We start from the raw sequence: 12,821 nt of genomic DNA, 5'->3' as shown, positions 1-12,821 counted from the left end.
CAGGGGTGAGAGCCAAATACTGGGGAAGATCAAGAGATGGGGTGGGGGGGGGGGTTTCACGGGAAAGAAGGCACTCTTAAAAGATACCCGCAGGGTTCTGCCGGGCAGCTTTCCCTTCCGTTGCATCACGCCTGGCATAAAGTGAGAGTCCCCAGGTTAAGAACAGCCTGAGCCAGATGGGAGAGAGTGTGAGAGTGAGGGGAGGAGGGGGAGACGGAGGGGAAGGATAGACGATGGCAAAAAAGCGCGGGCCCTGCAGTAAGCTATTCCAAGCGTCTTTGTGGGGTTGCCATTTTTTCATTCTATCCCGCTCTCCTTTGAGGGGATTTTCTATTCCTCTCCCTCTCTCTGTCTGTGTCCCCATTTCTTCTTCTCATTCTTTTTTTTTAATTTTATGATGTTCTTTCTTTTTTTGCCTTGGTTTCTTCAGGCGCTGTGGTTCTTTTTTATCATGCCAAGTTTGTTGAGCCAGGGCTCCATCTCTCTCTCTCTCTCTCTCTTTCACTAACCGTCTGCATCTCACTTCTGTATTTTTCTTTACTTTTATTACCCCTCAGTCTCCTTCTGTCTCTCTCTCATCCATTTCCACTGACTTCTTCTCCCCCCAAGCCCAATTTCAGTCATCAGGTTTGCCTCTTCTCTGCAGCCTTTTTCCTTCCTGCATCTCAATTTCTTTGATCAAGAGCCAGTGTGCAGTTTCTCTTTCCCTTCTATACTCCTCTTCCTCCTTTTACTCTCTTTTGTGTGTATTGTGCTGTTTTTTTTTTTTTTTTTCCTCAGCAAGTCAAAAACCCACTTGATTGTTATGATGCTCCTGGACTCCTGAATCAATGGCGTGGTTATTTTTGCACTTATCCTTGCGGCCATCAGACCTTGTGTGTCTGTGTCTCAGATGGCATCCGCACTGAGTAGCCAGATTTGAGTTCATGTGTGAAAACACCTGAACAATAGGAACGTTGCTACATCTCTTCTTCTTTGTCCTCTTTTGGTTGCCAAACAACAAAACAGAACCAATGTCTGGTAAGGAATAGAACAGACAGATGATACTCTGCTCAGTCTCAGCTAAACTTCAGTTCCCTCCTACTCTCTCTGACCAGTGATCACCTAGAATATACTGTGTTTTTATACAGCCTAACTCTCAGTTTAGTTGTTCCATTTACATATTTTTCTGTTCCTGTTGTCACACACTTAACAAGCGCGAAATAGTGTCATGATCCCTGTCAGGAAGCACCCACTTTCTTACGAACCATATGTTGACCATTTTTGATTTGTTTTCTTTCTGCCCTTTGAGAGAAATTGCCCAAAGAAGGGAAACATTCTCTCTGACACAATTTTAAGTTTCAAGTTTTCGATCAGTGTACAGTTGCCATTAAAATTCTATTTATTTGTTAAAAGGATTCTAAAGAAATGTTTCGGTTATCAAAAACGTAACCTGTTCTTTCAGAGTTTGTGAACAGTAACTCCTGCACTACTGTGCTGAATAATGTCGCTAAAATCACTTTTTAATAATCAAAATGTCTTTTTACGAATAAACATAAATGCAGGTCAATGACAACACCTGTGATGTGTGATCGGCTATACTGACATTTAAAATGAGTGCTCATAGAGTGGGTTAGAGATGGCAAAGTTTCTCTCTTCACTTCATCATAGCGCCTGACTGTATCACAGCAGGATTGTGCCATGATATTTACAAAGCCCCCTTTTTCCTGTCCACATTAACACTTGAGGCAGGGACTGAATGGAAAGAAAACAATTCAATTTTTTCAATTTAACTGGTTTGGTATGAGCCTGTATCTACTATGTTGTTGTGTCACATGCCTGACTTGCATGGTGTTAACGCCTCTCCATACTCATGTCCTTTTGAGAGAGCCATGTAATGTCCTGTGAGGGCACAGCCAGATGATTTGGGCCAGTGAGAAGAGATTCCAGGTCAATCCATTAGAGACTTAAAGGGGAACAGAAGTGGAGACAAAGAGCCATGAGCTCCTTAGCCCCGTTCCTGTGGGGACTTTCAAGCAAGCCCCTTGTCCTTGTGATGTCACACCCAGCAGGAACGCATTTTCACACATTGCCCATTTTTTCAGCACTTTAAAATTTAATCAGGTTATGGGGCTGTGACTACAGAGCGAGAATTTCACAGGACCCTCTGATGGCCATTCCTTCTTCCCAGGGAATAGAGGGGGATATTTCTCAATTGAATAATCACGTTTGTTATTCCTGCAGTGTAGCACAGGCGAATCAATATCAAATCAAATGAATATCTCTCCTCTGCAGCCCCAAAAAAATGAAAACTAAGACTCGGCGCTCTGGTGCCATCAGTCATCTGAAAAATCTAGAGTTGCTCTGAAGCCAACAATCCATGTGGGGAAATAAATGAGTAATGTTCTCCCGTATCTTAGCAGCTATTTTGCTCTGTGCCCTTGAGCAAGTCACTTAACCTGCTACTGCTCCAGTGGAGCAGCTGTAGATGCTGGCCATTTTCAAGATATACATGCGGCATGAATATGACGCATTAAAGTGTGTGGCAAATCTTCTTGCAAAATTTGAAAACAATTTAACTGACTAAATAAGCAACAGCAAAGTAAAAAAGAAGTCTGTAGGTAGTATTGATCAAGAATTTAAAACTCAAAAACTCAGTTGTGTTTTCTGGTTCAAATATCGCTAAATGCTGATTGGTGCATAGGCATCACCTGATCCCTGTCAGCTTTAAACAGTGAGACAAGCACAGAGAAAAACAAAAATCTCTCTTGTAAAAAAAACCAATAACTTGTCCTAACTTTGGCAGAAATTAACGTGTTCATGTAGGATCCTGTCACTCATAGTAAGAAGCTGATTGAGAAAATGTTCCAGGGCCTTTATAATTGTGACGTGACTGTGGTGATATGTCAGTTCCATAATTAAACACAATGCTGACGATGCACATGTCCAACTGTTATTTGTGACTGAATGTGGATAGTCATCTCCAAACTAATTTGTGGATCTGTCAAACTGCCAAATGTGCAGACTGTTTTAATATGATAAAGTATCCTGTATTTGTTATTTCCTGTATAATTTAATTGCTGCATGTATCTGTATACAACAGTGCTTCTACAGTGGCTCATTTTATTTAACAACTAATCAAGAACTAGTTATGATCTATATAAGTTAAACAAAAAAAATTCTTTGCAACTGTTACCAAAGTTACTAAAATGTACAATATACAGCTAAAAAGCTTATGTGCTGCACAACATCAGAAGAAAACACACACTTAATCACACATTATTATTAATTCATTACATTGTTTGATGGCACACATTTTTCATTTGGTAATATCCAATCTGGAACCAGTATGAGTTACAGCATGTTCAGTTGAGGTTATTTTTTTCCATTTTAGTTTGAACCGTACATCACTCCCCTTAAACACTACATTTGCTTTGAACAGCAGCAATCTCCCCATGCATATCCACATGTCATTTCTTTCTGTTTGGTTATCATAGCCACACATTTAAGTGGTAGGATTCCTCCAAATAAAGAAAGGAAGGGTGAATGGGTGAATGCGACATGTACAGTGCATTTTAATTTTCCTTTTCAAAGGTATGTTATTATTAGTATTTATTTTTCATTTTTGGATTATATTAGTATAGCTCACAATATCCCTCTTCCATTCCATTTGAAAACGCTACCAGGGTGAGCAGAGAAGTTGGCTAGCAAATGCAAATACAATGACTAAATCAGTCATTTGTTTTGTAAAGTGGCATTAATGAAATGGAGTTGACCCTTATCATGGCCTCATATACAGCATTTGACTAAGTACTTAGCAGTGTTAAATAAGTACTTAATGTGTCAAGACAACGACAACTATACTGAAAATCTGACTGGTGAATGAACACACGCATATTTGAGGACCTTAATGTCCTTAACGCGTCAGCTTTCGAATGCTCATCTGCTAACCTGTTTTCTCCTCTCCTCTCCGCAGTGCAACAATGACTATGCCCCAGTGTGCGGCTCCAACAATCAGAACTACCAGAACGAGTGTTTCCTGCGCAGGGATGCCTGCAAGCAGCAGTCTGAAGTACTTATTATGTCAGAAGGCGCCTGTCCTGCTGGTATGTACCTTTACATTATGGCGCCTACACCGATGTATACACAAGCAAATACACACACACACACACACACACACATACACAGGAGCACTGATGCCAACACTCCCCTGCAGTACACACTGAATATTTACAGAAAAAGCTCAAAGAAAGAAGATAACACTAACTGAATATTTCCTGCACAGTTGTCTGTAAGCATGCAGATGGTAAAGCAAATATAAAGCTAAGATGCTAGAAATGTAATCCAATTTTAACATTATATATACTGTAGTACAGTTTTCAGGCTTACATATTATGATCATCAATATATGCTCCCAGTAGATGGGATTCAGTAATTACAGGGTGATGCATTGCTTCAAAGGATGTACAAAAAAAGGCATGATGAAAAAATTGCTAGAGGTGACAGACTGACGTAATATCCCCAATCTAAGTGTAACAAGCACAACTACAATGACAGTGACAAGTATCCTTATTGAACAGATGAAGATTGCATCATGCCAAATAATGTCCTCACAAGAAAATTAAGACAGCATTTGGCCAAGAGGCCTGTTGAGCAATGCAGAGAGTTTAACAAGTTAATTATACAGTTTATTTAAATGCGGTGTGTTAAACAGAAAGTGAAAAAAAAAACCTTGACAGCTGTGACCTTTCGTTATGTAATGTTTAAATAATTGTCAAAAGGCATAAAATGTAAATACTTGCCAAATTGTCATAGGTAGTTACTGTAACACTGTTGCCAAGAGGCATGCTCAATAAAGCAGAAAATTGAATGACTGAATCACACATCATCTTGATGGCCATTTCATTTTTGTCTGGATTGTGTAGACATTTTGTTTTCTTTCATCTTCTTCAAAGAGTACTTGAATTAATTCTGTAAAGGATCCAGTGAAGCTACTTGAATTTTCTTCAAATAAATACTTACTGTAAGACTATTTTCTCAAGTACAAGAAAGAATGTTTTAATGAACGATGTGCTTGCAACTTTGTATCGACAAAAAATGCATTAAATGTGACACTGACAGTTTTATTAACAGTTTCACTGAGTATTCTGTATTTTCTGAGGACTTGTTTGTTTAGTTGATTGATTCTCGGACCAGCGAAGCTAACCTTACAGTTACAGGACACATGCTCTTAGGATGATGAATGAAAACGATGTAAATCCAATTAGCCTGGGGTATATAATGAACGTGCATCGCGGCCTAATTATAGACAACACGCCGGGATATAGTGTGCACAATGATCAACAGGTGAAAGAGTGATATGCTGACCTGTAAATCAACCCCTGCGTGAGGGACTTACAGTAGTACAGTGGAAACTCCTTAACTGGGATTCACAAATCTAGTCTATTGCCTTGAAATATGAATTAACTATATTTGAATTGCTGGCAAGTGGCCATGGTAAAAGCAGGATAATACATTTGCCAAGATAAAAAATAACTCCACAGGGTCAACCACCACCTCTCTGCTTCACATCAATGGGTGATTAGGTTCTGTCTCGTTTTTATCTTTATATTTTTTAAACAACTGCATGGCTTGTTGTAGATTATCCCTAAGTATATTGTTTCCTTTTCTGTACCCCTTTCATTGATGTCATCCGCTATTGTTTTCATCCATCCATTGGCTGGAAAGAGAAAGCTCTCGGTGTAATTATCTAACATAATTGGGATTACTGTTTGCTGATATATGGTTTGGTGTTTAAGCTGCTGAGTGGGCGTCTTCAGTCGGAAAAGGTCAGTCACTTCATTAGCCGTGTTGTGGAGACCTAGAGTAGTGCTGCTCGGAGTGCACTGTACAATAAAGTTAAAGAATCTTGGTCATAAAAGGTTTAGGAAGATCCTCATAAAATTACTACATTTTCCTCCTGATGACTGAACACAAGTTGTCTCTTTTAATTACGACACATTTTTACCAATAAACATCATCCTATTAACAGCAACTTTCTTTTGCATACCCTGCCATGAACTGTACCTGGAGAATGCTCTTTGAATATTACCACAGTGACAATTAGTCTAATGACACATATATTACATTTTCATATTTATGTAACTTTTCGTTTGCCTACCAGTCCATTAAATTTCCATACACATGCTAAAGCAGGTGGTGATTTTTTCCCCCTCTGGTTTTTATTTCATTAGAACATGTGTAATTAGGTTTGGCCCATGTAATGTGTTTAATCCTATGATGACAAATCCAAATGGATGAGGATATACTTCAGAAAAAGCATTGCCTGACGCCCACAAATGAATTCTTTCTGAATCTACCAATTAGTGAGTCATGTTCTGAATAACGTGCTTAGTTGTGAATGAGTGAATTCACTGGCAAGGGAAAACTGGCTGATTCTGATGCACGTGTGAATCACTGCTTAAGAGGAGATAGTGTTGCTGGTGTGAGTTGAGCAGTCGCTGACTCAGTTACCCTCAGTGACAAGCAGCCGGCAGAAGTCCATTAAAAGGCCTTTTGAATGGGCCCAGCTCAGCAGAGGGAACATGTGGAGATTGAGGTGGAAATCTCACTGCAGTCACTACAGTGGTGTCTGTGTGCCTGTAGGCAGGGCTGGGCAGAGTCACATGAAATGTCCAGCCTTTCTCTAAATTGCTTGTTTGTGGGTTGCATGTGAGGTCCTTTTCAAGACATGTGATAGTGTAAGCCAATGTGTGTGATATTGCTTTGTGTATCTTTTGAAAGAGAAAGGGATAAAAGACCCTTTTCTTGGATTCAACAAGCAGTACTTTTGAGAAGAAAAAATAATAATTCAGGGCTCAAACAAGGATTGTTTTTGTGGTGCAGTCTTCTGACAAACAGACCATGACATTGGTGCTATATGCTCTATGCTCTATTCAGCATCTCACTTTACACTCAAAAGTACATTTGGCATGTATCCAGAACAAGGCCACAGTATACAACTATGCTTGGTTCTCTGTGTGGAGGCAACTGCATTCACTGTGTTCCCCAATCATTTATTCAGGCTTTTGGTTTAATTTATCACGAGTAATCAACAGCCATAATGTCAGCATTATTGGGTTCTGTTTGTTCCAAAAGGTCAGATCCTGCTAGGAAACAGCTCTTGCAGGAGGTAGACAGGTTTCCGTGCAAAACAGATGCACTCAAACATAAAATAATAATAATACATTTAAACTTTTCTCATATAAATACAGTTTTTATTGTAGTATTTGTCATACTGACAAGCTATTATGAGATAACAAAGTGGTGTTTTTAAGTCCATCACAGCAATACAATAATAAATGTATGGCAATATCTCAATTCTTTTGGTGAGTTTGTGCTTTTATATGTGTTTTATATTAAGAGGGAAAATAATTGACACTCACTGATTAAAATACAGTTAATTTATAGTGATGAAATCTTTGATATCTTGATGATATGTAAAGGTAGCTTGCTTTTCATTTGAACATTAAACACGAGATTGCTGTGTGGTAGCTTTCTTACATAACCAAGTGTTACACACAAACCTTTCATGTGGAAAAGTAGGGCAGGCAGCTACTTCTGAAGTGTTTCCTCTTTGCTCTCTTCACCACTTAGCCGTTTATTTGATACCCTCAGCTAAGCTAACTTAAAATGAGTGCAGCTGTGGAAGACATTATAATATCTCGAATCCCAGTCATACGAGTTACTGATAGTAAGGAATGCTGTACATGTACTGCCACAAAGCCTTCCTTCTCTGTCTTGTTCTCTCTCCCTCGATCTGTTCCTGTCCTCCTTTTCCATTTCCATCCTCCAAAATCCCATTAGCGGCAACAGTACACAGTGTAATGGATATATGTCAGCTCGCCGGTGCCAATACTTGTTTCCCTCGCCGGTGTGAGAAATATCATGAAACGGACATCTCAGTGGGAAACTTTGTGAAAGAAAATCCTGATGTAGTGTTCATAATGTCACTTTGACTCAGTGCTGAAACTTCTGATCATTTCAAATGATCTTCATCAGCGTATAGAATTTACATAGGTGCCATTGTAGATTTTCAGATTTTCAAGTTTTTATTTATTAGCACTTTACGGTCTTATATGTAAGTTGGACTTTTAAGCCTTAAATCTGCTGATTTTTGATAAGCTATGTAACAGCAATGGCATTATTTCTTCATGAAGTAGTTTTTCCCAACATGTTTTGCCTATTAAAACATCCAGGAGATGTAGCATCAATTTGACAATATGTTTGGAGTCACGTCATGAATGTCCAATATTCACTTTTAACTCTGTTTTGCTCTGGGTTTTGGAAACTACACTGACGAGAGTGGTGAGAGCAAAGCAAAACAGGAAAGTAAAAATAATCAGCTATGGTTAAAATGGTCTGTAAAGCTGAGGTGAACTGAAGAGATAACATTACGAGCCTTTTTTTTTTACATTACGTATCATCTATTGCTCTATTGTTGATAGAAGATATTTTATTTTTAATTTGTCCAGCTTTGAATGCCTTTAACTCAGTCTTAAAGTTCCAATGTGTAACATTTAAGTGGATCTTTTGGCAGAAATGTTAGGAACAGTATGTTTGCATTCATGTATAACCACCTGAACATACGAATCCTTGTGTTTTCATTACCTTAAAATGAGAGGGTTTTTTTGTTGTTTTTCTTATCTGCTGTCCAGGATGAACCATGAACCGAAGTATTTTAAATAAAGTATATGGTTTAAAAATCTAAATGTTTATCGTTGATTTACATACTTTATATTAAATAATCTTCTGTATATAATAGCCATAACTTAACTCCTTCTCTAGGTGACTCCCTTGTCCCTTGTGATTTCATTTTTTAGGACAGATTAGTCTTTTTCAGTAGTGGCCACACAGCCATGTGCTACTATTGTCTGCCCCGGAGTACTATATTGGAATCAAAATGGGTTTAAGAAACTACAGTGTATATCACTTCAGCAGAAGTTGATAAGGAAGAGCACTATTTATTCATATTCCCTATCTGATTCTAAATCTTGTTACACCACCATGTCTCTGAGTGTTTACTGTACTGAACTGAAGGATCCTTCTTGTTTACCAAACCCAAAAGCCACCTGACAGCACAGTTTCATCTGCTCTTATTAACCCTCTCGGATGTTGCTGAGGCCAAGAGGCCAGACGTTTGAGTCGGCTGTCATTCCAGTAAACAGGAAGCCTGCTGAGGTGCCATTTTCATGCTAAGTGACGACACTAAGGCATAGACAAACATGATTTGATATCATAGCTGTCTTTTTTTGTCCCCCAAGGACAAGCATCTTGTAATGGCTGCTGGGGACAAGTGTGCATGTCATGCACTATATTATATCACAGAGGGTTCGATTTGTGACATCTTACAAAGTGGGATATTTTAGCCCATTATTGACTTTTTCAATGCAACATTTGTCAGATGAAGAAGCAAATTTACACTTCCTTTATTCCAGTTGCAGTCCATTCCAGTCTTTATTACCATCATGTCACCGACAGATAAGGAAGTTCTGATTTTGAAGTCGATAACACGAAGAGCTCTCAGCAGTACAAAGCCAGTAAAAGCTGATTAGCACAGGATGATACCACTTTCCCATCACATCAGGTGCTAGCCCAGCGCAGAGAGGAGCAGATAAGCATTAGCCTTAGCAAAGTGTAACAAATCAAGCATGTCTGTTTTCCCTAAAATAGAGAGTTAAGCTAAGGCAAGTTCTAACGCAACATTTTTTAAACAAGGGTTGCAACTAACAATTATTATCATTATCGATTAATCTGTTAATCATATTATCAATTGGGCCATAAAATGTCCGAAAATGGTGAAAAATGGCACTATTTTCCAATGCCCATGGTAACTTTCTAAAATGTCTTGTTTTGTCCATATCTGGGGTGTAGTGGGGGGTTAACCCAAGTAAACTAATTTTACCCACCTCTTTGAAATGAGGCTGAGAGTTTATTCATCTATTTTAGGATCAGCTGTATCACCGTTTACCCACCTTTGTACTATATTTACCACTACACCCCTGTTCACAAGCCAAAGATATTCAGTTTACTGTCATAGACAACTAAAGAAACCACAAAATATTCACATTTGAGAAGCTGAAATCAGGTCATCTATTAAAATAGTTGGCGATTATTTTAATAGCTGACAACTAATCGACTAATTGATGCAGCTCTATTTCCAACTCAGTTTACAAAGTAAATAGGATAACTTCCAGGAAGTCATTTAATGGGAAGCTGGGAGAAGGTTTAATTGACACATTGTTAAAATGTTGATGACATGTTTAATCACCATTTTGTCGCTCTGCAATCCCTGAGCACTGACAGATGATAGGAGCCATATGTTTGGCTGATGATTTAAGAAGCACATTCTGGGTTATTTGTAGACCAGGAGCTAAATGAGAATCTGTGTAATGGTGTCAGTATAATCTCACATACAGCACAGGTCATCAATACGCCACTAATTCTCAATACAAAAAAAAAAAATCCATGTCTCATCATTGCTAATTAGTTGCAAATTCAATCTGAATTCAAAGTACTTAAGTGATAATCTAATACATTATTGATCTGTAGGGAGATTTTCTTTTTACTGGCTCTCCTCCAAGGAGGTCAGAGGTCAAGATGAGCTACAGAGCAGCACCCCAGAGGGGATTCAAGGTCTTTCTCAAAGACGTTTTAGGTTTGGGTAATGTCCATGTCGCCTGACTAGAACGTTAATGTTGGATGATTCTGCAAAATGCTGGATTACATCCAATGCCAACAATGTGCTTCCTGCAGTACCCGAGCATGCAAGCAATGATAGAGTTGAGGTCAGGGAAAGAATGTAGTTAATATAAAAGCAAACATTAATTAAAAAGCTCTGTGCCTATTCACCCCCTCCACCTCCACACCCTTCTTTTCTGCCTCGTTGCGCTACTTCCTGCATTTGCACTGTGCTTTGGCATCGGACGTAAATCGTAAAAAAGAAGAATCATCCAATATGCACATAATTGCTAGGGGTTCCGCGGTGGTTGGGGCTTTGAACCTGAAAAGTATTCTCTAATGGCAACCAGGGAGGAAACTTCAGCAATTCTGGCAAATTACAGTGTGATATAGTGGTGGCCGGAAGGTCCGCCACTTCAGAGAATTTGGGATTTGTGTTCTTTGTAGAAAGCTATTTGGTCAGTAAAATATCAAAGATTCTTGCTGAATCCTGGGATCCACCGACCCCTGTGGTCAGTAGATTAAAAATCCATATTTCCTACAGAGTTGAAAATGTTCCTACAAAGTTATGCTTTGATGGAACATTATTTCAAAGGTGCACACACGTGCTCTACCTCACCCCAGACAGCTACTGTAGCCTTTAAAGCTACAAATCCAATTCAGAAGTGAAATTCAGATTTGTACATGCCACAGCTCAACATCCCAAAATGTGACAAAATAATCTACCTCTTGCTGCCGTTGTAAATATTGCATATTGTGTTTGGGAGTGTATTTACTGCATGTATGGATTTATGTATTTGAGGGATTGGAAGCTGTTGAACAAAGAATGAAGTGGTACTGGCTTTTGTCCCATGTGTATAATAAAAAAGTCTAATACAAGTGTCCACAGTAAAGATAGTCTATTAGAATATGAGCATCACTTTTGTAAGGACCCACTACTTAGTTGGTTAGACAAAACCTCCTACTATACGAAGCCTAACGTTAAAGTCCTATTTACAGGAGAAAGTGAAAAGTGAGTTCAAGGCAGTAGCTCTCTCTGTGTGTGTGTGTGTGTGTGTGTGTGTGTGTTTGTGTGTGTGTAAGTGTGCAATGCAGTATAGCCTCAGGTGTAAGCGGCACAGTAATGTTAATAACAGCTCCCCTAGAAGGTTCCTCTCTGCTTCTTTCCTCTTCTAATCAATCGCCCAAAGAGTGAAAAAAAAAAAAAACACTTTAATCACCTATTGTCAACGGAGATAACCACTTTTTTTCTCCTGGTACTCCTTCTCTGCTCTTCAGTGCCTCTCACAAATTTTTTTTATTGTATCTCTTCTTTGTGACCCTTCATTTGGCAGACAAGTAAGCTTGTGCCTATCTCCCTTGCCATTTTGTTCTATTTTCTAATGCCAGTCTTTCTCTCCTCAAACCTTTGCCCTTGTACAGATACTAAAGGTTTTTATTGATCTCCCATGAACCCCTTCTGACTTCAGCCTGATCCTTCAAGCTAAGCCTTTTCATGAAACACTGCACATTTAGTGTCCCTCATGTTCCAAGGTCACTGAAATTCTGCAGATTTGAAAGGAGGTAAGATAAAGGGCAGTTTAGGAGGTGTGCATATAGATTTTTTTGCCTTACATAAATGTGCCCTGTGGAGTCAAAGTTCCTATTTACATTTAGTCTCTTTCAACCATACACACTGTGTGGATCCTTGAGATCTAATAAAAGTGTTCTATGTATTACCTGTCTCGTGAAACACCTGCAGAGACGATTTGAGCTGCATATGTTGGAGCGTTGCTACATTTTTGCTTATTAACTTTATCAATTGTCGATGAGTGAAGTGGTGTGAAACCAGTCGCAGGATTGGTCACCAGCATGTGCATATGTGCCTGTGCATCCTCTGAAACTCCGCAGGGTACCTTTACAGAACATTCAACTGATTTGTGAGTTATGCATACAGTGATTCTGACCGGGAACCTTGAGGATACACAGGAGGGAACACTGTAACACAATCAGAGAGTGTTTCTGTTATGAAAGAGCAATCTCCTACTCTTGCATTCATTATGTTTACTCTGAATTATGTTACACAAAAATTGCTTCCGCTTTCTTTCACTGAAGAAGGGGATGAGATGCATTTGCTTCCTCTC

At 39.0% G+C, this 12,821-nt stretch overlaps 1 protein-coding gene across 1 annotated transcript in view; it reads left to right on the top strand.

The window, feature by feature from the left end:
- The window catches only part of tmeff2a (transmembrane protein with EGF-like and two follistatin-like domains 2a), a 98,322-nt gene that overhangs the window by 34,303 nt on the left and 51,198 nt on the right, over positions 1–12,821 (top strand). Inside the window, exon 3 of the mRNA XM_035676092.1 lies at positions 3,956–4,085. Coding sequence (XP_035531985.1) covers positions 3,956–4,085 — 130 coding nt within the window. The remainder of the gene's footprint in view (positions 1–3,955; positions 4,086–12,821) is intronic.

The sequence above is a fragment of the Morone saxatilis genome, unplaced genomic scaffold (assembly GCF_004916995.1).
Source record: "Morone saxatilis isolate NCDOM2014 unplaced genomic scaffold, NCSU_SB_2.0 Contig5, whole genome shotgun sequence".
Taxonomy (NCBI): Eukaryota; Metazoa; Chordata; class Actinopteri; family Moronidae; genus Morone; species Morone saxatilis.
The sequence above is the reverse complement of the archived record's forward strand: the minus strand, read 5'-3'. Positions and strand labels throughout refer to the sequence as shown.